Raw genomic sequence first — 27,376 nt, 5'->3', positions numbered from 1 at the left:
ATTTGCACTTACCTTTTCCCTTTCTGGATTTCACTTTCTTTGGGGAAATTACCTACACTTCATCTTCTGAAGTATCGTAGTCAACCAAACCCTTGGCTCTCGTATCCTTGGTAGCATTTACCATTTCCTTCTCCTGACCCAAATTAGGAGGTGAATCTTCAAATCCAGCACTAAAGTCCCCAGTAGGACAATGTCCAATTTCTCGTCTTGGCCATTACCAAAGTAGGAGAACTATGTGCTTGGAGTTCACAACGACAAGGGATCGATTGGATTTGAGAAATAAGGAACGAAGGGTCAAAAAATAGGGCTGATGGACTTGTAATAAAAAATGATAGTGTCTAAAAAAAGGGGTATTGTGCACTTACAAATTTTTCCTCTGCTTCGGCGTGCTATTGTGAAATACATATACAATTTTTCATAAATTTCTCAAATCCAAACGGAGTCTCAGTAAACTGAAGAAGGGATAATTTCAAAAACCATGCTTAGGTTTCTACTATTTCATCTAACGCACCCCTAATGTTCTAAAAATATTACTGACCTCTTCTTAAACCATGTCTTTTGTAGCAATACCACCCCTATATGATAAAAGTATTCCTAAAAGAACCAATTAAGGAAAGAGATGTAATTTTATTCCAACTCTACCCTTTTGGGTTGTGCTATCTTGAATTTTTTACCAAATTAATTTTTAATATGAGATTTTCATGACAGGACTTAAAAAAATTCTAGGGGTGGGGAGGTTTATTGTATGTGCAACAATAATTGTTAAAATAGTGATTTTTTCTACTTTTGGTTTTTTATTTGAGATTTTTTTGCCTCTATGGTTGTTAGAATATAATGAAGTAAATTTAGTATAAATTTGACATAGAAGGATATTAAAAGTACGAGAGAGATGTTTCAATGCAAAATTAATTTTAAAACATCCACCTTTTATGGATTTCAATTTATTATCTTTTAATTATTTTTTGCCTAATTGATTATCATGAGGTTAACATAGGAAGACCAAAAGTGGAGAAAGGGGGAGGGGAAAGGGGTTGTTATGTGAAAAAATAATTATTAGAGTAGCTACTCCTTCTGGATTTTGATTTTTACTTTTCCAATGTTTTTGGACATAGTTAATCAAATAGCAAAGTTAAATGAATATGAGATTGACATAAAACAACAAGAAGTAAATAGAGTGTTTACCTGAAATGATAATTTTATTATAATCTCATTTTTTAAGATTTTTTTCTCTTCCAATTCTTTTTTTTGGCTTAAATAATTGTAGAGTAACAAAGGCAATTTAATATAACATTGCCATAGGAGAATCAAGAGAGAGAGAGAGAGAGAGAGAGAGAGAGATGTTTAAGTGCCACATTAGTTGCTAGATTAACGAATTTCGGTATTTCTCTCCCCATAATTTTTTCCTTAAAATATATTAGAATTAGTAAAAGAGATTCAATATAAAGTTGGTATTGGAGAACTAAGAAATATCAGGATGGAAAAAGTGTTTAAGTGCAAAAACAATTTTTCACATGACAGTTTATTTTTATCAACTTATAGTTTTTCCCCCTAGATTTTTTTCCTAGACAATTGTTAGAATAGACAAGGATAATTTAATACATAGTTGGCATAAGAGGATTAATTGAATATACAGGATGTTTTAAGTATAAAAAGAATCTGAAATAATCACTAATTTATTATAGTGCTTTCAAGTGAAAACCAGGAATATGTGAAGTCCACTAGTATTAATATACAGCCAAAATGTCATATATAACCGTTTCTTAATGTAAATTACTTACATTTTACCTATGGACTTGGAGATTATTACGCTCTACCACCTTCCATTTAATAAAAATGCATTGTCCTTTTCTATTTAACAATATCTTGTGGTGAATAATGGCCGTTCCAAACAAGGTCGGACATAAAGGTGAACAACTGTTGGCTACATTGAATTTGACAATTTGACGAGAGCTCATCATTCATAGACCATGTCAGATTCTCCTTTCCTATTTTGCATTAATCAATTTCTAAAATATTATTCAATCGAAAACAGGAAATGATAAAGGAGCTAAGAGGGCAAAAGTCCACTAACCATTCAAGAGAAGAATTTTCCATTTCGTTTGTTAGTTGTAGGGCTATAGTCGAGTAGAGTTGAGTTGAGTAGCACTATGCTCGAGTTTGACTCGAAAATAAAAAGATGCTGCTCGAGTTTGAACGAGCAAAATTTTTAATCACTCGAGAGCGAGCTTGATGTCGAGTAGTCTACAAGCCTAAATGATATGACTCCTTGATCCACAAGAATCAAGAAGGCGACACGCGGAAGCAAACCCTAGACCTTTAGAGGGCACGTTGCGAATTGATGGACTCGACCTCCAAACTTGGACCACTCAAGCTTGAATTCGATGGTAGAAGACGCCACAATCAAGTGTGTTCGCTTGATTGGTAAGTCAAGAAACAACCTAGGATCAACTCTAGGGTATTCAACTTAGCTTTCACATGCTAAAGGGAAATTGCCTCAAAGAAGATGAATTTCTGGAATTTCTTTTATTAAATGTCAAAAACTCCTTGAATACATCAACTTAGGGCTATTTATGGCCTTGTCTAAACCTAATAAAACTTGGAAACTTACTAAAGAAATTCGGCCAGCATGTTATCTTCCTCTTGGCCGAAACTTAACCTATTTAACTAGCTAATTGACTAACTAACTAACGGAACTAAGGCCCACAAGGCCGGCCCTCTAAGCTCAACATGAGCTGACTAATCTTGGCCCAATCGGCTATTGAAACTTGATCACTTGCATCTTCAATTATAAAAAAAATCTTGGTAGTCTTGCAAGGATCCTCCATGTCCATTTCTTCGATGCACGGTTTCTCTTGAACTTGAACGGCATGAACTAAGGCTTGAAGTGAGTCTTTGAACCTCTTAACTCGTGCACGTGTCACGGGTCCTTGAGGGACCTTCACAGGGTCTACTTGCACACCATAAGCAGTTTGCTCATTCACATCATTCCCCTCCTCTTGAAAAGGATTTGTCCTCAAAGCTTGGGGAAAAAGTGGAACTCCATGTTGGTGCGCTTATAGGATAGCAATGTGGAAACTAGATGAATGAGCACCAGCCATGTCACATATTGCTTGGACAACCTCATGATGCTCTTGAACAAGGACATTCTCCAAGACAACAAACACCTTGTATAAAGCTTGTGAAAATTCCATGTAGCACTCCAAAACTCTCTCATCAACCCTTGGTCGTTGCATGTCAAATTCAAACCTACAGATCAAATCACACAATTAGTATATGTAGGGTTAATACTACTTGACAACTTACGTTTCACATGCACTAGATAGGGATCTTCATGATGACTCTCAATCAGCGTAGAAAAATCTCGAATCTGATTGTGCAAAGTGACGAAATTCATCACTAGATGTTGGTGATAGGGTACTTCTTGCACGTATAAAGCTGAAGCAACGTGTTGCACCTCCTTATAAGCATGAATCAAGAAGTTAAAAATAACATTTGAATGCTCAACACATATGTTCACATCTCCCAACATGTATGGTAACAAAGGCTTGAAGTCCCCATCACATGAAGCACACGGGTTAGCACAATTCGAAGTAGACACAAGAAACAATTGACAACCAGCTTTAAGAGACAGAATTATGCTTGAAAATTCACAAACTAATATTGATGAAAAGTCCTCAAAACTGGCAGCAATAGGTACTATAGTTTGCCTTGGATTCGATGGCTTTTCTTGAGGAAACTTTGGAGGTACCTGGACATCTTTACAATCTGCAAATAATGAACAAGTTTCATCATGTAAAGGATCAGAATTTGGAACAATAAGGAAGGCAATTTCATGAAGTAATGGTGATTTTTGAAATTGAACAGCTTTTACTCCCTTCACCACTTTATTCTTGAAAGTTGGTAACACTTGAACAACCATAAATCCTTCAAAAGAAACAAGCGAATAAGCTTTAAAAACCTCAGAAAATTCAGAAGGAAATAATGAAGTGTCACTAGATGAATGATAAGGAACTATAGAATAAGACTCAGGTGTAGGTACTCCCTTTGAAACTGCATTCGGATCACCAACAAACAAATCAACTCTAGGCGAGAAATTGGTCACTTGTTGATAACAAAGAGATACCACACTTAAAGCACAAACTCCATGAAAGCTCTTCAATGTTCTAAAGGATTAAGGAATGGAACATTTTAAAATCAAGGCGATTGCACTTTGCTTAACTTGCACAAAACAAGAAACACTAGACAATGCAAAGTTAAGATGGTTAGTACAATAAGAAGTTCTCTTCACATCCTTAGATTCTGTAGTAGATGGTTGCTCTCTCTCTTGTTTTTCCATTATGGCTGAACCGTGCATGAAATTTTCCACACTCAACTCCTTTAAATGTTCATTCTCTCTATCTTTGACACTTTCCTCAACTTTTACCTCAAGTTCACTCTTAGCACCACACTCAACTCGCTCTTTTTCAAGCTTTTGTTGGAGGAGTTGTTGATAATGTCTCCCACACTCTACTAATTCCTTAATCTATGGATAATGTATTTGCATGCTTTGTTGTCGAATGAACCTCCTCCCTTCTCCATTAATATACTGACTTTGAAGAGGTAGATTGGACGTGGGGGTAAAATTGTGGAGAACCCCTCCTCTTGACATCCTCATTCACCATTCGGTCAAGGTGTCTATGAAGAGACTCGAAAGTTTCATCCAAACTCTGCTTGAATTCTTCCCTTATTGCCTCCATGTGTAGTTTAAATCCATTGTTTGGTCACCAACTCCATTAGACATGCTTAGGTAAACCTGCAAAACAAATAGAAACAACTACCTCTTTTTTTTTTTTATACAGTATATAGATCACTCACACTAGTGTTTCACTCAAGTTCGCTGCTCTCTAAGAATCTCACCAAACAATTCCTTGGCTTGCTAGTTGCTCGGGTTGAACAAGCTAGGCGTCACCGCAAGGATCGTTTCTTGACTAGTCAACAAGTGACACAATATTTGCAGCAATAATGGAGATGAATGACGACCTAAGACTTAAATTATGGCTGACAATAACTAACGACTCAAAGGAAAATACAACAAATGACTTCAAGGCTGAAATTTTTCGAAAATCCTAGAAGTACTCTACTCGTCAACCAAATTTTCTGGAATTCTTTGAGCTGCTGTTTCTCGGCCTTTGGTCAGAGTTTTGTGGTATTTTGGGTGGCCTTAGGGTGCTCAAATGATGGCCAATCCGCTTCTCAAAACTCAGCCAAATCGGGTTGGTGCAAGTGCTAAACCGATTTAGGAAAGTTCAAGAATCAAGATTTGGAAATTGTAGAGTTTGATCTGATTTGGACACTTGGGGTTGTTCAAGGGTTGGAAACCTTAGAGTCTGATCAGATTTGGGAGTCTAGAGTTGTTCAAGATTCAGATTTTGGAGTTGACCAGATTTGGAAGCTTGAAGTTTGGGTAAGATTTGGAAACTTGGAGTTTGATCAAGATTTGGAAACTTGGAGTTGCTCAAGGTATGGAAACCTTAGAGTTTGGTTAGATTTGGAAGTCCCAAATTGTTTAGAATTCAGAATCTTGGGTTGATCAGATTTGGAACTTGGAGTTTGAATAAGATTTGGAAACTTGGAGTTCTTGCTACAGCCGATTGTTCTTTCTTTCTTTTTTGTTTTTGTTTTTTTTCGTTTCTTTCTTTTGTTGGCTCTTCAAGAAACACAATTGCAGATCCAATTCATCTAAGTTCAAGATCAAAGTCCAAGAAAATCAAGAACACGGATGAAGGTTATTTCAAGTTTCAAGAACTCCCCAAATCAGCCTTTGGTGGTCCAAGAACTTCAAGAAATTCGTTCAAGAAGCTCAAGAACTTCCCCAAATAGGTTTTGGTAATCAAGTTTTGCAAGAAACAACACTAATAGGCAACGTTTAAAGGCAAAACAGGTTCGGCAGCCCCCAAGAAAAATTTCCAGCAATGACTCAAGGAACAATGAGGTATGTGACATTTTTTTATTGACTTTTGCTGGGTTGTTTTCACAACCCAAAACGACACAAAATCAACAAGAATTATACTATAGTCTAGACAAAAACTAGTAACAAGTAACGAACGAAAAATCTGGACAGATTGCAACAAGAACAACTCCCACTTGCGACAAGAAGAGAAAGAAAACCCTAGTTGCCGCTTCTTTTTTTGTTTGTTTTTCTTGCTGGACAAACACAAAAACCCACAATAATTAACAACAAACTAGACACAAATACAAAAGAGATAACACACAAATAGATTTGTGTTCAGATGAACAGTACCCACGAATGAACAGTACATGAACAGTGATGGTGAATAGTAATCGGTGAACAGTACTTTTTTTTTTTGGGTAGAATTACGACAACAAGGCAAGACATGAATAGCACGGAAACGATGAAACCCTAAACACTAGAAACACATGAAGACAAGATACGAATCAATAAACAAGGGATATAACGTGATACCTGTAACTAGCTCTGATACCAACTGATATGATTCCTTGATCCACAAGAATCAAGAAGGCGACATGCGGAAGCAAACCCTAGACCTTTAGAGGGCACGTTGCGAATTGACGGACTCGACCTCCAAACTTGGAGCACTCAAGCTTAAATTCGATGGTAAAAGACACCATAATCAAGTATGTTCGCTTGATTGATAAGTCAAGAAACAACCTAGGATCAACTCTAGGGTGTTCAACTTAGCTTTCACAAGCTAAAGGGAAATTGCCTCAAAGAAGACGAATTTCTGGAATTTCTTTTATTAAATGTCAAAAACTCCTTGAATACATCAACTTAGGGCTATTTATAGTCTTGTCTAAACCTAATAAAACTTGGAAACTTACTAAAGAAATTTGGCCAGCATGTTATCTTCCTCTTGGCTGAAACTTAACCTAATTAACTAGCTAATTGACTAACTAACTAACGGAACTAAGGCCTACAAGGCCGGCCCTCTAAGCTCAACATGAGCTGACTAATCTTGGGCCAATCAGTTATTGAAGCTTGATCAATTGCATCTTCAATTGTAAACAAAATCTTGGTAGTCTTGCAAGGATCCTCCATGTCCATTTCTTCAATGCATGGTTTCTCTTGAGCTTGAACGGCATGAACTAAGGCTTGAAGTGAATCTTTGAACCTCTTAGCTCGTGCACATGTCACGGGACCTTGAGGGACCTTCACAGGGTCTACTTGCACACCATAGGCAGCTTGCTCATTCGCATCACTAAACGAGCTCGCATACTTGACTCGAGCTCAAAGGCAGAAGCAATTGTTGTTTAGCAACATAATTAATTTGAAGTCTGTTGAAAACTAACTCATTTGTATGCAAGGCCTTAAATATGACATGAAACTTAGCTAAAACTTGCATTGCTATATAAATTTGCATAAAAGGCTCAAAAATGAATATTAGTAAACAAAATTAACTATAATTTGTATAGACATCCAATACCAAAAGGTCCAAAACCAATACTAGACCGAGGACAAAAATTGTAACTTTGGTTCGGCCAGCAACAAAGCCAATGTGATTAACTTAGATTAGATTGAAGGAACATGTCAAAAACAATTCTGCTTTTGTACCTTGAAGCCATTGACAGCTTCTTCCATAACAACAATAACAGAATCCTTTGAATTCAATCCCAATAAGTCTGTCTCGTCTAAGAATCAAAATTTTCAAGACACACCAAAATGCAAACACCAGCACAATTTTTCAAATTTCAAATAGAACCCACAATTCGATAAATCAAAAGATCTCAAAAAAAGACAAATCCCAGATTCCAGAATCACTTACAAAGCGCCAAAGCCATAGACAAATACAAGATAACGACAACATAAGTGAAATATGAAGTCAATTGTCAAGAGTCAAAATTTGAGTCAAACTCAAGTGTCATCAAACATATAATAAGAATAGAAAAAGTACAAAACGCCATATTAATTGTTGCTGCCTAGTACAACTCCCAAAATAGTCAGTTCCTAGTTCCTATTTCCGCTACTGCAAATGAGCAAAATGATTTGGAGTTCAACTATTCAAGCAGCTAACAACCTATACAACTCTTGTCCTAACCTATCCAACCCATAATTCACACTTGCACATCAAATGGAACAACAATTGGACAAGTACTAACAAGACCAGTTTGGCCAAAAAAAAAATAGAATGCCTTTCTTTCACTATTTTCAATTGCAGCTGCTACATACACCATAAGCAAGAATTTCGCCATAAGCAAGTCCTGCCAACAAAAAGTTAAAAAAATATCAAGTTAAGGCATTTAACTAGGATAAAATTAGATCAATAAACAACTACCATAATAGTAGACCTGCTCAGTGACTCATGACATCATGCCGTTGGAAGCTCAATTTCCTTCACTATTTTCTTGAATGTTGTTAAGAGATAAAATCTTATCATCTCATCTTATCTTCTTGGTAGAAAGAGATAAAATGTTATCATCTTATCTTCAATGAAAGAGTCAAACTTTATTCTAATTTTGTGAATGTAGAAATAAAATATTAATTTAGGTAGAAAAACTCTTGCATTGGGCCGTGCTTAACTCATGTGCATGGCGGGCAAATCTATTAGTTTGCACTGAATAGGTTCGACTCAACTTCCCTTTTATGCGCACGAGGCCATACTAGTTACCAATTTATCACAAGCCCAATAGGAAATTAAGCATTAAAAGTGATTGGAAATCTCTTTGTTTTTCCAATGTGGGACAAAATATTTTGAAATACTCAATTATTTACAACAATTTCCTTCCTATTTCAAAAGATTTTGGGAAAAAGTGTAAATTAAAAATCTGTTGGATTTGTTTAGGTGTAATGTAATTAGTTTGGTATCTTTTGGACTATGAACCAAACTTAGATTAACAAAACATGATGTACAGAATAATTGGTGAAGTATGAATTTCTATGAACCAATAACTCTTGATATATAACAGAAATTTTATCAATCACATTGTAACCCACAATCTGCTGTTCAACACGGTTTTGCGCTTTTAGACTCACAAGAGTTCTAAAGATTTAGCCAAAAAATCTTATAGGAGCAGCTCCACTCCACTCTCATATAAATGAATTCATCAAGTGTACACTGCTTAAATACACCATCCTAAAGGACTATAAATACATTAAGAGTTTTGAATTCAACCTCATAGCTATTAGCAGTCAAAGTACTTATCCCCGAAAAGACTTAAATTCGAAGTGCTTTACAGTCAATATTGACTTGTTATTACCTATATAAACCTACTTCATGGGATCTCCAATCACATAGGTTGGGTTACCATCTTTATTGATGACGTGTTGGCCTCAGTCCCGTTTCCCTTGTAGTTTGAAGAATTAATTTTCTTCCTACAGGCTTAGTCAGAGGATCAGCTAAATTCAACTCTGACTTCATAAAATCATTGAAAATTATTCCATCTCAACAGTTGCTTCACAACATCATGTTTCAATTTTATGTGTCGACTTTTACAATTATAGGACTTGTTTATATAATAACAATTGCCGTTTGACAATCACAGTGTATGGACACAGGAGGCAACAAATCCTTAGTTGAAAAAATATTAGCTAAGAAATTTCTTAATCAATCAACCTCAGAACCAGCCAACTTTAGAGCTATAAACTCTAATTTCATAGTTGATCTAGCAATGATTATTTGTCTGGCTGATTTTCATGCTATTGCACCACCACCAAGGGTGAATATATAACTACTAGTGGATTTTGTCTCATTTGAATCAGAGATCCAATTAGCATCACTGTACCCCTCTAATACAGTGAAAAATCCACAATACAGGATACCTTTCAAATATTTTATTAGCTGACTAATGCAAACCAATGCTTACTGTTGAGATTGTGAATATATCTACTCAATCTACACAAAGCATAAGTTGTATCAAGTCTTGTGAAATTCCTCAAATGCATCAAACTCCCAATAATCTGAACATATTTAGACTGAGCAATTGGGTCGCCATTATTTTTCTTTAATTGAGCGTTAGCATCATAAGGGATGCTCACAGGTGTCAGTTCAAAATTTTCAAACTTTTTAAGAAGTCTCTCTGTATAGTGTTTTTGTAACAACATTATACAATCACCTCTCCTTATGATTTTAACACCCAATATCATTTTTGCTTCACCCAAATCTTTCGTATTAAAATTAGAAGATAGACAATATTTAGTACTATTAACAATATCTAAACTTGTACCAAATATAAACATGTCATCTACATATAAGCTAATTATCAGATATTAATCATTTATAACTTTAGTATATACACATTTATCGACTTCTATAGATGAAAATTCTTCTCTTACCAAAATTTGATCAAATTTCTCATACTACTATTTATGAGCTTATTTTAGACCATGAAGAGATTTGACTAATAACCTTATTTTTCTTGTCCAGATACAACATAACCTTCAGGTTGAGTCATATAAATTTTTTCTTCTAAATCACAATTTAAAAAGGCAGTTTTGACATCCATCTGATGAACAAAAATTTATAGATAGAAGGCAAAGGAAAAAATATAGGAATGGAGGAAGTTCTTGTTACTAGTGCAAATGTGTCAAAATAGTTAATAATTCATTTTGGAGAAAATCCTTTTGCTATTAAATGAGCTTTGTATTTTTCTATAGAGCCATTAGAATTATATTTTCTTTTAAAAATTCATTTGCAAAGTTTTGCACCAGGGGGTAAATCTACCTAAGTCCATGTTTTATTTTTCATAAAATAATAGATTTTAGATTTAATTGCTCCTTTCCAAAACTTGCAATTAGGAGAACAAATAGTATCAGAATAAATTAAAGGATCATTATCAATAAGAAAAGTTTGAACATCATTTCCATAAGAAAATTCATTTCTCAGCCTTTTACTTCTTCTCAATTTCTCATTAGAGGTTATTTCTCTATTTATTTCAACAGGTGCATGAAAAATTTTATTAGACAGTGGAGAAATATGTTCAAAGAATTTAGCATTCTTTGTCTCACTAATTATATTACAATCAAGCACATCACTTTTTAAAACAAGAAACCTATACACAACACTATATTCAACATATCTAATAAATATGCAATCAGAAGTTTCAGAACCTAATTTTATTTTTTTTAGGTTCAGGTAATAACACTTTAGCAAGACACCCCCATACCATACTTTTAAATATTTTAAATTTTACTTATAATTTTTTCATAATTCATAAGGTATTTTATCAGTCTTTTTATGTGGAATCCTATTTTATAAGTGACATGCAGATAATATAGTTTCTCCCCACAAATTATCAAAAGCATGAGAACTAACTAATATAGAATTCATCATTTCTTTTAGTGTCCTATTTTTCCTTTCAACTATTCCATTAGATTCTAGTGAATAAGGAGATGTTATTTCATGTGTTATATCTTCATGTTCACAAAATTTATCTAAAACTAAATATTCACCCCCTCTATTAGATCTAATTCTTTTTATTTTCTTATTAAGTTGATTTTCTACTTCATACTTATAAGATAAAAAGGCATTATTAGTATCATCCTTATTTTTAAGTAAGTATAATTTGGTGTATCTGGAATAATCATCTATAAAAGTAACATAATATATTTTACCTTCTCTAGTCATAGTTTGCTTTAAATCACCCAAGTCTGTGTAAATTAAATTTAATAATTTAGTATCTCTTTGGATAGATACACAACTTTTCTTTGTTATTTTAGTTTCTGCACATATTTCACATTTATCCATGTTATTACTAATACAAGAAATTAGGCCACATGCTTGCATTTTCTTGATATAACTAATATTAACATGTTCTAATCTAACATGCCATAAATAAATCGAATCAGCGATATAAGTAGAAGAAGAGGCATTTTCATTGATCACATAAGAAATGTTAAGCACAAAAAGTCCTTGGTTACAATAACTTTTGCCCACAAAAACATTATTTTTGGTCATTATAATTTTGTCAGACTCGAATGACACTTTCACCCTAACTTTTCCTAGCAAAGCCATAGAAACTAGATTTGCCCGAATTTTTGGCACATGCAGCACATCATTAAGGACAAAAGTTTATCCTAAAGTGAGTTTCAAGAGCACTTTGCCCTTACCCAGAACTTTAGCAGTTGATGGGTCTTCAAGATAGACCACTTCTTCATCATTTCCTATTGGAGTATAGGAGGTAAATATTTCTCGATCTGCACATATGTGCTGAGTAGCCCCAAAGTTTACCACCCATTCTTTCACATTGGCCGCCGCAATGTTAACTTGAGAGATGATTGCAACAATTATTTCTTCTCTTTCAGTTAAATTAACCTTAGGAGAATTAGCATTTGCCTTGTCACCTTTGTCTCTGTATCTACACCGGGCAGTATGGTGCCCTAATTTTCCACAAATGTAGAAATTGCCTTTCTTTTTCTTAAAGTTGGAATATTTGAACTTGTGACTTTGGGACTTGTTAGCATACCTTTTATTGTTGTTTTATACCAAGTTGGCTTTGAGAGCTATCTCCTTGGCTTTGGTAGCTCTTAACTCCTTCCTATTGGAATTTTCAATGAGAATGTGTTTCACAAGTTCCTTAACAATGTAATTTTTTTGTTGGTGCTTCAGGTTATTTTTGTAGTTAGCCCATGATTCTGGCAATTTTTCAATTAGCATGCCTGCAACAAATTTCTTGGGCAAACTAATGCCTTCATTTTTCAAATCTTCAAGTAGCATTTGGTACTTTGTGATTTGAATCTTCGGTTCCTTATCGTCAGTCATCTGCCACTAGTAGTACTTTCCTACAACAAAATTTTGCTTGCTTGCATCTTCAGTAGTAAACTTTGTTGTCAAAGCTTCCCAATAGTTTTAGCTTCATTGTAGCTGGAGTATACGTCAAATAATTCATTAGAAACCATTTGTAAAATAGTATGTAGACATACTTTGTTGGTATATTGCCATCTTGTGACTTAGCATTCGCAGCTGCAGCAGGTTGAGCATCAGTTAGTGCATAAGCAACTCCATGGCTGTCGAGAGGTGAGTATACATGTTCTTGCCATCTTTTGAAGTTTTCATTAGTGAAAACTTCAATTTTGAAGATGTCTAGAAAAGGCTTAGCGAATGATAGTGCAACTGCAATAGATGCTGATGATGGATGCGATGTGCTAACATTGTCGTAGGCCATAGTTTCTTAGATTGTTGGCAAAGAATTCGAACAATGCTAACAAGATTGAAGATGTAATTTGAGCAAGCTTGAGTCGTGCTAAATAGCACTATCCTAAGAAACTATTTCAGAAAGTTAAAATGCTTCTTCAGGATTAAACAAGCCTTCTTCTTGTAAACAAGAAGGAACAAAACCAGCAAATATTGTATAAATCTAGCAGAGAGGAGAAAAGGAGCATAGAGAAGAAGGAGGAGAAGTGAGCTGCCAGGAAAATTCAACTGGAACTCTGAGTTGTGAGTATGCTTTCCAAATAAGGAGTAGCTGGTATTTATAGGCATCAAAAAAATACATTGAAGAAAGGAAAGGACAAGGGATAAAATTTTTGTAACAAAAAGAATGTTGGAGTGCTGATTTTCTGTAACAAAAACAACAATAGTTTCCTGAATGTTGTTAAAATCTTATCATCTCATCTTATTTTCTTGGTGGAAAGAGATAAATCTTATCATCTAATCTTCAGTGAAAGACTCAAACTTTATCCTGATTTTGCAAATGTACAAATAAAATTTTACTTCAGGTAGAAAAACTCTTGCATTGGACCGTGCTTAACTCACGTGTAGGGTGGGGGGGCAAATCCATTAGTTTGCACTGAATACGCCCAACTCAATTTCTGTCTCATGCGCACGAGCCCATACTAGTTACCAATTTATCACAAGCCCAATACCTAACTAAGCATTAAAAAGTGATTGGAAGTCTCTTTATTTTTCTAATGCAGGACAAAATTTTTTGAAATGCTCAATTATTTACAACAGTAATTTCCATTATTTACCTTTTTCCAACTAATGACCAAAGCTCAAGAAAGCAAGGTCAGTAATGGGGAATTCCACAACTTGGGGTTTGTGCATTCCTAATTCCTAAAACCGAACCTCTCGGCAAAATCAGTTACTAGAGAAAGCTCAAGCTAGAAGATGGAGAAGATTGAGAAGATGGGTAAATTTGACATGAAGATTGAGAAGGAAGCTTAGCTTCAAGCTTGTATTGTTCGTCTTCATCACTTCATCAAGAGCTTCAGCAGGAAGAAGAAGGTGAATTGGAAATTGAGGAGAAATTGAAAAGCCCAATTTTGTTACACTTATGCCTAATTTTATTTTTATTTCCATGCAAAATGACTATATGACCCATAAGGATATCAGAAGGCAGAGATGATATTCTGGTAATTTATACAACTTCCAATCCTAAAAGAGCAAAAAATGTAATAATTAAATATATAATTATTAATTAATTATACTGTGCTCAATAAGGCTCGTCAAGCCTAGAAAATACACACTCGAACACGAATTGATATATAAATGAGCCATTCGAACTCGACTCCGAGCTCTTAACCAAACAACTCACGAGCGGCTCGGTTTGACAACAGCCCTAGTCGATTGGTTAAAAAATAGATGACTTTAAATTCTCAACTTTAATTTTTGGGCCAAAGAAAATGACTAGGAAGCAGTATAAAGTGGCATTATGCTGAATATATAAAGTGGCATTATACAAAAGGGTGGGATTTAAGAAGCAAGTAGGGAGAAGGGTGAGATTTAAAAAGTAGAGAGGGAAAATGGTGATTTGAATTCAAGACCTCTAAATCCTAGGTTCTCTGTACAAATTCTACTTAATTCCACTTTACTTCTTACAATTGGGTTGCTTGTGCTGTTTGGAACTTGAATATCTGATCATTTGTGACAATTAGACCTTCGAATTTCCATACTTTTTTTGGGGGGAAAACTTGTTACAGTACAGAACAAATCGTTTGCATATGGACAAAATCGTTGTGGTTGGTTTTTGCACTGGATAATTGTTGCTAATTCCTTTGTCCTTTAGGTGCTTGATTATCTACTGTCTAAGACTTCAAAAGATTCGCAAAGTCTTGCAAACAATTTAATTTAGACCAAAAGCATATTGGCTATTGAAGAAGATATGTAATAAATAAGACAATTTAACACGAGATAAAAATGGAGCCAGGGTTTTAATCAAAACTTTAATCTATTCAATTAATTAGACATTAAGAATTAAAAGCACTTCAACTTTTTATTAATAGCTAACTGGATATAATATTGATTTTAGCAGTTCAAAGCATCTTGCCTTTTTCTTTGACCGCATCAACTTTTATACATATATAATGCTTCTATTTTTAGTACTAAATCTTACTACTTAATTACTTAGTTGATTAGAAGAATCTTAAGGATGGATTGCGTGATACGAAAGAGGGAGTGTAAATGAGATGTCTCGGGTTTGAACCCTCCCATTAACACAAAAAAAATAAATGAAAAAAGGTGTGTTCTACTTACTTGTAATTTTGTTCATACCTAAACAAATGATAATTAAGCAAGTCATAGGTTGTAATTATTTTATGATTAATCAAACTTACAAGATACAAAAGTTAGACGATGTTTCTCACAGTTTGATTAGTCAGTTAATCAACAAACACGTGAGATGCAGACAAAGAGAGTTGCATTGACCCATGCACCCTTGCAGAAAGTCCAAAAATAATTAGATATACGATGAAAGGCTGAAGATTTAGTACTTATATAGCATCTTAAGAATATTCTACAGTATTAGGCAACCATAATTTGACAAGAAAACAGTTCACGTGCTTTGGCAACAAATGAAGCCTCTAAAAGAAGAGAGACAAATGCAATTGCAAATAGAAAGACAAAAAAAAAAAAGAGTTCATGTTCTTTGGCAACAATGAAGCCTCTAAAAGAAGAGAGACAAATTTGACACGAGTCCCATATTTGTCGTTTCGGTCTGAAAGGAATATAACTACAATGGTTGATTCTCTTATCAAATGTGCATGCATGTGTGTGGTGGTGCATAAGTATCGGTTTTATCATAGGAGTATTATTGTAAAAAATAAAATAAAATTTTTTAAAGGTGAAAATTAAAAAAGAATGCAGTTTAAAAAGTGTTATAAGTAATTGTTTGGTAATTTAAATATTTTAGAAGGGAGAAGGACTTAGTAGTTGAAAGTAGAAGAGATATATATGTTTGGCAGTAATAGTGTCAGTGCCTATGTGTGTCAACTGACAAGTGATTAACATCTTTTTTTTTTTTTTGTATGGTAGAGGTTTTGAATCTAAAATCTTTTACTTATAATTTCTCGCATCTTACAATCCAATCCAATCCATACCCAAGTGATTAATATCTAAGCATTGGCAAACTTGAAAAAGACAAAATAGATGAAAAGTCTTTAGCATTTACCATAGCCTTCGAATGAAAGGGTAGGAAGGGATTTTTCTTTTTCTTTTTCTTTTTCTTCGTAGAAACAGAGATTTTATTAAACAACTCACGTAAGTCTTGTACAATCATCCTCGAGCTGTTTATCACCCCTTAAACATAAGATTGAAAATGCATTATTGCATGTTTTCAGCATCTTGTCACTTGCGTCCCTATGCTCCATATTGAACTGCTATCTAAAATATTAGTAGAGTTAGAGGGTATTTGTTTCTTTTTTATTTTTTTGGAGGCTTTGTGTTGGTGAATTCAGTGAGGTATAATTTTGCATTTCCAAATAGAGGGTAGACAAATATAATAAGGATGAGAAATAATTTTATAAAAAGTATAAGAAATACATATCAAACACAAAATTTTTTAACCAATAATATATGCCTAAATACAGGACTCATAGAGATGCGACATATTGTACTTACCTAAATAACTGGTCACTCGAATAAAATGTTCAATTCTAATAATACAACGGCACTACAACAAAAATGACCTTTCCTGACATGTCTATAAGGACATTTGCTGGTTTCTGCCATTATAGTAAACATATCATGACACTTATTAATAAATTCAATAATATGTACTATAATTTTTTTATTTTATCATGATATACAAATAATAATGTGCCTTTAGGCTACCTATGATGACACTCTGGAAACTGTGAGATGAACAAAAAAAAAAAATGAAAAAACACAGAAAACGACATCGTTTTATTTTGGCTCCAAAACACTTGCTGAAGTACTGTGAAGTTTCATTTTGCCGGCAAAAGGACTTGGTGAAAATTTTCTTCTTCTCATCTCTCTCACCTCTTAGCATACAAGCTATCTCGGCCAGTCCAGAATGTTGGTAGCAATCGAAGCTATCTCCGCAAACAACCATCTTCATCTTTTCTAACCTCAACTTTAAATCCCTCGGCTAAGACATCTGGAAGGGCAGGCAGGAAGTAAAAGCTGAAGAACGGAGCTCTACATTGGGAAAGCGGGAAGATACTTCAGGTGCGCATATCTTGTTCCAAAATTGAAGTGGTAAACACAATGAAGCTGTTGCCCATAACCTGTTCAATAAAATGTCAATTCCCCCCTGTTTTTCATTTTTTTCTGTGAATCTCTTTTAATGTTAATATATGAAACTTAGTTGTAATTGAAGCTCTGTTTAGGCTATGAATAGAAATCGACTTGGAAGCTCTTTGATGAAGATCAAAATAGCAATGGGGTGACTAGAATGACCTTTTTGCAAGACAAGTGCAAAAGTTTAAGAAATAGGTTGATGAAAATTAATATTTAAGGACTTAATTAATGGACTTCTTGTTGAACTGCACATTGGTCATAGATGACATAGCACCCTTACTAATTTGGCCATAATGTGGTATACCCAGCTAGCAAAACTAAAGTTTGAAAGATGGATTGAAGGAAATACTCGAAAGATTGAATCAAGAAGAAACTTTTGGAGAAGAATGAAACTTTGGATGCTTTGGAAAGTAGGGAAAGAGAGGGATTTACAGGAGAAAAGGAGGTGAAGGAGTGCAACTACCCCAACGAACTTTTAATTGTGATGGCGCGTAGGCATTGAATTTACCAGACAAGAAAATAGCAGGATTTCGTGTAAAACTGTATTGTATTTTTTAGTCTTTTTTCTTTTTTTTCTTCCCCTATCCATTTTCTTGTCGAACTTCCACCCCTCCCAGTTCAGGATGACATAGCACCCTTACGGGTTCTGTTTTTTTTTCTCAATTTAGTCCTGTTTCTAGATCAATTAGCTGAACAGTCATAGCAACTTAAAAGAATCCTGGGACAATCCTGGGACCAAAAGAATCCTGAACAATCATGCTCATGTGTTTGTTTAACCTTTGACATTTCAGATTGAAGTTAGGAGTTTTGCGAAGACGCGAGTGCAGGAGTTGGTGCGAAGGGCTTTGTTCTGGTATTAGGTAAATATAATTTCTATCCGCTTGCTTGCAAATTCTGTTTTTACAGATTGTTGAGAAATTTTACATTTTGTTGATTTCCTTTATTTGCTGGGCTGCTTTATTTAGTAGACTGTAAATTCTTGAACTTGAAATTAGGGACTTGTAAGCCATGGCCTGAGTTTAAAAAATCAGGGCGCTTCTTATTCTCAATGATTTTATGGGATTTGTCTAGTTTTCTAAGTACTAATGTGTAGTTGTTGTTTTCATGCTCTTGGAAGCTTGTTGGAGGACATTTATTTATATTCAAAGTATGGATAAAAGATGGATGGATTTTCCAAGAACAAGTGAAAAGTACGAGACAGGACTTCAAATGTTTCTAAACTTTGCATTTTCCAGATCAAGTTGTGACGGAAAGATTTTGTGTCCTTGCAAAGATTGCGGCATGGGTGTTTGTGTGACAAAAATGGAAGCATATGATCATTTGAAAGTGGTAGGATTTATCAAGGATTATAATAATTGGATAGCACATGGAGAACTTTCAAACTACAATGAAGCCACATCTAATTCTGAAAATACATCAATTGGGGTTTCAAATGGGACTAATGACATGCAAGACTTGGTCCATGATGTATTTGGGATACCATATGGAACAAATGAATTGAATAGAGAAGGGGACATTCCTGTTTCAGATGCTGAAAAATTTTACAAATTGATTGATGATTCTCAACAGGATTTGTACAGTGGTTGCAAAAATTTCTTGAAATTGTCTTTCATTATTCGTTTGCTTCACCTAAAATGCCTGGGTAAGATGAGTAACAAGATTTTTAATACGCTTGTTGAGCTGTTGAGAGAAGCATTTCCAAAGGCCATGACTAATTTGCCTTCTTCTTACTATGAGGCTGAGAAATTGATGAATACATTGGGGCTGGGTTATGAAAAGATCGATGCATGTCCTAATGATTGTTCTCTTTATTGGGGTAGTGCTGAAAAAAGAACTTCATGCGAAACATGTAATGAGCTTAGGTGGGTTGCTTCAGAAAATGATCCAACTGGCGAAAAAAGGAAAATTCCTCAAAAAGTGTTGTGGCATTTTCCCTTAAAACCTAGATTACAAAGACTATTTATGTCTTCTAAAATTGCGTCTCAAATGAGATGGCATGAGGAAAAACGTACAAAAGATGGTTGTATGAGACATCCAGCTGATTTTCCAGCTTGGCAAACTTTTGACCATCTACATCCAGAATTTGCTAAGGATTGTCGAAATGTTAGATTGGGGTTGGCATCTGACGGGTTTAATCCATTCAACAACATGAGTTCTACACACAGTACTTGGCCTGTAGTTTTAATACCATATAACTTACCTCCGTGGATGTGTATGAAGCAACCGTACTTCATGTTGTCCTTGTTAATACCCGGACCATCCTCTCCTGGGAATAATATTGATGTTTATCTACAGCCTCTAGTTAAAGAATTGACCGAATTGTGGGATTTTGGCATTCAAACTTATGATGCATCCCAAAAAGAAAATTTTCAATTGCATGCAGCTCTGTTGTGGACCATTAGTGATTTCCCTGGATATGCAATGTTATCTGGGTGGAGCACTAAAGGTGAATATGCTTGTCCTGTTTGTCACAAGTTCACTCATGCACGACGGTTGACTCATAGTTTCAAATATTGCTATATGGGTCATCGGAGATTCTTAGATAGTAAGCATAAATTTAGAAAGCAAGCCCAATTCTTTGATGGCACCGAAGAACATGGAAAGCGACCACCTTTGCAAACCGGGGATATGATTGTGAGTGAATTGGGAGACTTGCAAATTAAATTTGGAAAACTTGTGAAAGGTAATCCGAAGCTGCCTTTCAATTGGAAAAAGAGGAGTATTTTCTTTGACTTGCCATATTGGAAAGATAATGTCTTAAGACACAATCTTGACTTCATGCACATTGAGAAGAATGTTTGTGAAAATATTTGGGGGACATTGCTGGATATTGAGGATAAAGCAAAGGACCATTATAATTCCCGCCGTGATTTGAGAGAAATGGGAATAAGAAAAGAGCTGCATCCCATTGAGACAGAACCTGGAAAGGTGTACTTACCTCCATCTTCCTTTGCAATGGATAAAAAACAGAAAACTATGTTTTGCAATGTGCTAAAAAAAGTGAAAGTTCCAGATGGTTATGCAGCTAATGTCTCAAGATGCGTTCGAGTAAAACCACCAAGAATTTCAGGGCTTAAAAGTCATGATAATCATATCCTAATGTAGCAATTGATGCCTATAGCTTTGAGAAAGACTTTGCCAAAATCAGTGCGCTATCCTTTGATTCGATTGAGTAGATACTTCAGGCAGCTTTATTCTAAAGTTATTTGTCCTCAAGATGTGGTTCGTTTGGAAAGTGAAATTGCCGTCATACTCTGTGATCTTGAGAAATGCTTCCCACCAACCTTCTTCGATGTCATGGTGCATTTAGTTGTTCATTTGGCAACTGAAGTGAAATTAGGTGGCCCGGTGTATTATCGTTGGATGTATCCTATAGAGAGGTACTGCTTGTAATTCTCATTATGCCTTAAATGTTTATTCCTTTTTTGCTTTCTTTGATTGTGGAACTAATTAGAGAGGTTGGAATGATGATACTTTAGGTACTTAGGAACATTAAAATCTTATGTTCGAAATAAAAGTAGGCCTGAAGGTTCGATTGCTCAAGGCTACTTGGCAGAAGAATGCATTAACTTTTGCTCATTGTATCTTGCGGACTATGTTGAGACAAAATTCAATTGTCCAAGCCAACAGTCTTTGATGCTCATATCTTGAGTAAAGCACATCAGTATATTTTATTTAATTGTGATGCTGTCACACCTTACATAGAGTAAGTTCAACTACAACTTGATGCATTAAAATTTTATTGTAGAATTCAATGCATGATTACAATTTTGACTCATGTTCTTCTAGGCAGCATCGTATATTGATAGAAGAAGGACATCCTCAAATTCCACAGCATCTAAAAGAGCGCTTGCACAGCGAAAATTTTGCATGTTGGTTTGCTGAACATGTAAGTAAAATTCTGAATATTAAGTACAATTTGAATTGTAGGACTTCAAATATAGTTTCATCTTCTTTTTTTTTTATTTATTTACTTTTTTTTTATAGATTGACAAGTTAGAACTTCCTCAAAATGTTTCGGTGTTGAGAGAGTTGAGGTTCCTTGCTAAAGGTCCAGATGTTGTTGGAATCCAACATGACAGGTTTGTTGTTAATGGATTTCGGTTTCACACCAAAGAAGTTGAGAAGAAAAGAAAAACGCAGAATAGTGGTGTTACAGTCAATGCAACAACATCCAGTTTTGCAAGTATAAAGGATCAAAATCCAGTTTTGAGTGAACTAGTTTACTTCGGCGTCTTGAAAAATATGATTGAATTAATTTACGGAGGTCATCGGGTGGTGTTATTCGAATGTGATTGGATATCAAATGGTTCGAGAATGAAACAAGATGCTGATGGGTTTACTTTAGTCAATTTTGCAAACGTGAGGCCTCATGTTGAGCCATTTATACTCGCTTCACAAGCATCACAGGTTTTTTATGTGGAAGATCCAACTGATAAGGATTGGCAAGTGGTTATCTCTACCACTGCAAGAGCTGGATATAACATGGGCACAACTATGGATGTTGACACATATTTGCAAAGTGATGTTGGCAATCCTGTTGTTGAGAATGAAAATGAGGAAATTAGTTGGGTTCGTAAGAATGGACTTGGGATTGAAGTTGATTTGTCCCAATATAATTTGATTTAGAATCTTTTATAGCTTTGAAGCTTACTGGCCCTATTCTTCTCTGTTTTAATTGCTAGGCCTAGGCTTTATTTCCTTTTGTCGATGGTTTTAATCATTTTTTTTTGTATTTTACTAATATGACCGACATTCTTAGTTTTGAAGGCATTTACAAAGCTTTGAGTTTAGTGCTCTCGGTGTCATGTTAAGCCTTCTGACAGATGTGATAAAAGACTTGGTGCTATTAGTTAAAACTAGTGTATTAATTTGCCTCTTTAAGGCCTTTCTTTCATTGATACTCCTATGGTCTAGTTTTTGGATTTCTAGTCTTGGTTAGTAATCGTCAGTCTTATTCATAAAAATGGTATTGGAATGATTTTTCTTTTAATGGCATGACAACAATTGGCAATCGAGGCTATGATTTGGGGAGAAGAAGATGATTGGCAACGTACGGAATGTGCAAATCATTTCAGACCAAACATAAAACTATCCAACTTTCCAAGGAACCCATTACTCATTTTAAGAGCCCAATGGGCTGCATAAATACTGGTCATTATTTTATAAGCAATTCCATTAATTGTAAGCTGTAATATTACATTTGTGAATCATTATATTATGGCCAATTCTTTTTCCCAATAACCCGAGGTCTAATTTTTTATCAATAGAAATATTTTGAAACTTTAATCTATAAATTTCTTAAATAATTTTTTAATACCATGAAAAAATTATTTTTAAAACCAATAACAATACAAAAAGTTAATTCCGATTGAGCTTTCTAATCCAACTGATCTTTGATCGAATTTAATCGGTTTAGTCACAATTTTAGATTATCCTTCAAAGTGAAAAGGAGACACGATCGAACCGATCAAGCACGATCAAATCGATCAAACCGATCATACTATATGTTTATGTTCAATCAATGCGTTGTAAGTGTAAGCCTAAGGTTAATCATTGAAAAGTTCAATAGTAAGATCTTGTAAGTGATAGTAAGCTTCTAATTAACACAAAGTTCAATGGCAATTGCTTTGGAATTGAAAACATTGAATATATATATATATATATATGTTTATGTTCAATCAATGCGTTGTAAGTGTAAGCCTAAGGTTAATCATTGAAAAGTTCAATAGTAAGATCTTGTAAGTGATAGTAAGCTTCTAATTAACACAAAGTTCAATGGCAATTGCTTTGGAATTGAAAACATTGAATATATATATATATGTTTATGTTCAATCAATGCGTTGTAAGTGTAAGCCTAAGGTTAATCATTGAAAAGTTCAATAGTAAGATCTTGTAAGTGATAGGAAGTTTCTAATTAACACAAAGTTCAATGGAAGTAAAATTTGGAATTGAAAACATTGAATATATATATATATATATATTCAATGTTTATGTTCAATCAATTCTAATCCAAATGTTTGTCAATGGAAACTTCATGTATTCACAAGTTAATTTTCTTGTTTCATAAACTAATTCGATCCTACCAATGGCTTGTTAGACTACAAGCCGTACATAATTGCTAGCAGCATAAAATAAATTGAGTAAGCGAAAACATTTTGATTAAAAGAATGTTTTTTGTTAGCTTCTCAAAATTTTTAATTATTTTTATATTTTTAGTTGTTATATTACACTGTATATAGCTTTAACAAAATTTTTATTTGTTATATTTTTAGTTGTTATATAGCTGTAACAAATTTTTTGATTGTTATATTATATTGTATATAGCTCTTGCAAAATTTTTATTTGTTACATTTTTAGTTGTTATATAGCTTTAACAAAATTTTTAGTTGTTATATTATATTGTATATAGCTTTAACAAGATTTTTAGCCTTTATATTTTTAGTTGTTATATTATATTGTATATAGCTTTAACCAAATTTTTAGTTGTTATATAGCTTTAACGAAATTTTGCCCAAACACACAAAAATTGCTATTAGTAGCACGGCAAATTGAAAAATTCAAGAGGCTTGACTAATTTACTTTGGCGTCATTAGTACCGCCTTTATTTCAGACATCTTCTCCCTCTCTTGTTGTCCTCTGCCTTTGTCCTCTCTCTCTGTTTCAAGCTCGCACCACCAATTTGAGTCAATTGCCGTCTGTGAACTCGCACCCATTTGGGTAACTTGGTTGAGCTCGCACCAGGCAAATCCCTAATTCGGCTATTGTGTTGGCTTGGTGGCAACAAATCAGAAATTAGGGCTTCAAAGCTTGGGTGGTGGGTGGAATTCAGATCTTGAAGCTTGGGGAAACCGAGAAGTTAGGGATTCAAGCCTTAGTTTGAGGTAATTTCAGTATTTTGTGTCTAATTTTGCATTGCATGGTAGACATGTTCTTGCATTGCATGGTAGATTTAGTTTTTAGGCTATTCGATTCCCATCTCTGACAAGCATCTTCTCCGTTTCTGAGAAGCACATTTCTAGGTAGAGTGTTTGCTTTGGGGGGTGGTGGTGGTGTGAAAAGCTTTGGGGGGTGGTGGCGGTGTGAAAAGCACGATTCTGAGAAGCACATTTCTAGGTGAGCCTGGTCGAATGGAGACTGCTACTGTGAACTGAATGTACAATTTCAACCATTTGTTTTTGGTGATGGGTTCTCGTTTTCAGTCTTTCACCGTGATGCTCTTCGTCTCCTTCCTGTTCTACGCCTTTGTATTGTTTGTACTATTACAATTGTATTGGATAAAGTGTTTGTGCATTTACTGTTAAGTGTCAACCCTTAACTGTGGATGTGGCTATGGAAACAAAAAAAGAAGTAATTTGGTTTGGAAGCGTCAATGCTACGTAAAGCTTGAGCTCTTGTTTAGATGAGACACTATCTTAGAACAATAGAATTAGTGTTCTTGATAAATGCAGAACTATGTCAGAATCTGGAAATAAAAGTATTCAGTAGAGCTTCATAACCAAGAGTTGTATTTGTTGGTAGAATGCATTATCCTCTGCAATTTTTGGTTATCACATGGCCAAGTATATTTCGTTAATTCAAGACAATCATTTATTAGTTTGCTCCATTACTGAAGTTAAAATTACGTGGACTCTTCTACTTGTGCCCTCATTGAGCATAAGCATACCAACTTTTGATCATAGGCATCATTCTCAGAACAATATGGAAAATAAAAATCTGGTTACAAGCTTTAATGTTTCACTTACTATTGAAATAAAAATCTGGTGAGGAGGCTACAATATGCAACAAATACGAATCTGACTAGGATAACAACATGATTCAGCAGGTTCCTCTGAAAGCTAAACTCGAAGAATCAGAACCTAAAAAGGAGAGTAAAGCTTTATAAAGCTTTGAAGTAAGCTTGCAGCCAGCAAGCTTTATGATGCTGAATAAAAAGGAGAGTAAACTTGCTCTTCTTAAAGCTACCTATCATGATTGACTACTTTTTTTCTATCAAACCTGCCTATGACAAAGCTTGTAACAGCTCCATAGTCTTCCCCTGGTTTATTCTTGAAGAATGCCATTTGTTACTTGTCATGCCAGTTTATTCACTTTATTGTTTAAGTAGTACTTCTTTATAATAGCATTTGTAAGTTAAAGAAACTATAGGTAGAGTGTTTGCTCCAATAAATTTTAAACATTTACATTTGTCCCTTTCTTCACTCAAATATTATGCAGGTATGGCCCGTAGAGGTCGAAAATGTAAGCGCGCTGCAAATGGATTGAGAGATGAACCAATTGAGCAACCTCCCTCATGTCATGAAACAAGGCAGCAGCCTCCACTTGGAACAAGCCATGAAAATGTAATTGAACAAGTGCAAGGAGAAGCTGCTCGGGCACCTCAATCTGCAATTCAGAATTCTACATTGGGAATAATACATGAATCAGGTGACCAAGTCACTCAACAAGCTGATGGAGGTTCCAAGTCGCATGAGCACTGCCAGAACTCTCCAATTCAACAATCTCCACTTGGAACAAGGCATGAAGCAACTGAACAAAGTCCAAATCAGGACTCTCGAGGTCCACATTCCAGTGACACCACCTTCATGTCATGCAACTCGGACAATGCAGGTATTACTAACTGTTTTGAACCAATTCCAGAAGTGCATTTTGTTATGTTCATAACTTGCACCTTTTTCTTATTTTATACAGGAAAAGAAACTACAAATGATTCAAGTGAAGTACATCAGAAAACCCGAGGCCCTACATTTATGAAAGAAATTTGGGGTCGGCCTAAGGAACTTCCACGGATTGAGATTAAACTCGATGACAATGGGATCCCAATAAGTGAGAAAACCTCTTTCTCTGAATTCTTGGGCAGTTTGGCTAGGAATGGTATGTATTGTCCAGTAGATGTTGAAACATGGCTTAAGATGCCAAGGAAACTTAAAATGGACATGTTAGAAGTGATAAAGGTAATGGTAGCTTTTGTATTATGTATGCTTTGTACAAAAATTACTGTGAAGTTGTGTTGATTTTCTTGTTGCTAACTACGTTTCAGGAAAGGTTTGCTTTGCCTATGGGACTGGAAGCTTGGACCTTAAGATCTATTGGCAAAAAATGGAGAAGCTGGAAGGCAGATTTAAAGGCTAACTATTTTGATCCTGCCGTGCCAAATGCTGAAGCTCGGTTTCAAAAGGACATAAGGGTACGGGAAGAGCAATGGATCAAACTTTGGGCTTATTGGAAAAGTGAAGAAGCAAAGGTACAAATCAGCTACAACATTCTTCATAAAGTTGTGTTTATTCAATGCTGTAATCTTGCTTTTGATTTTGAAATTTAGAAACTAAGTGAGAGGAACAAGAAAGCTAGAGGGGAGAAGAAGATGAACCACACAACCGGAAAAAAATCATTTGCTCATCTTCGGAACCACTTGGTGATACCTCATCAACTTTTTAGTTGCTAATCTTTTTGCTCGTACATGTTTCATTATGTTAGCTTGTTTTTTAATTATATGCTAAATGCTAAAACTATAATTAAAACGATTCAATTTCTTATAGTCCAAACAGTTGGGAAGACCTCCTAGTAGAGTAGAAATGTTCAATAAGTTTTATACCCATGCCGATGGAACTCCATCAAGTACCATAGTTGCTGAGAATTTGGTAAGGATCCCAGAACACAAGCCTATCAATTCTACCATGGATGTTTTCAGACAGTCTTTTGCAATAACAAGTGTTTTCCTTTATTATGTAGGAAAAAATGACTCAGCTGAAAAATCAGCTTCCATCGGATTCGCAAGATCCAGTTGGTCGTGATGATATATTTGCCCAGGTGGTTGGGCAAGACAAACATGGTCATGTTCGCTTGTTTAGTGACGGTGTGAATCCAACGGACTTATGGGAAGACATTCCTAGTCGTAACACATGCTACCGTATAAGTGTTCAACAACAGTCAACATTGGTCCGTTT

General features: G+C 34.9%; 1 protein-coding gene across 1 annotated transcript; it reads left to right on the top strand.

The window, feature by feature from the left end:
- Positions 1–18,710: 18,710 nt before the first annotated feature.
- On the top strand, positions 18,711–20,534 carry LOC113729044 (uncharacterized). Its single transcript, XM_027253371.2, has one exon. It carries the CDS (start codon positions 18,711–18,713, stop codon positions 20,532–20,534), a length of 1,824 nt encoding a protein of 607 aa, XP_027109172.2.
- Positions 20,535–27,376: the final 6,842 nt, after the last annotated feature.

Source organism: Coffea arabica, chromosome 2e, assembly GCF_036785885.1.
Source record: "Coffea arabica cultivar ET-39 chromosome 2e, Coffea Arabica ET-39 HiFi, whole genome shotgun sequence".
Taxonomy (NCBI): domain Eukaryota; kingdom Viridiplantae; phylum Streptophyta; class Magnoliopsida; order Gentianales; family Rubiaceae; genus Coffea; species Coffea arabica.
This window is presented reverse-complemented; position numbering and strand designations above follow the sequence as displayed.

What these genes read in the sequence shown, in the direction of transcription:
- LOC113729044 (XM_027253371.2), top strand. Translation starts at nt 18,711, where the DNA reads ATGGGTGTTTGTGTGACAAAAATGGAAGCATATGATCATTTGAAAGTG.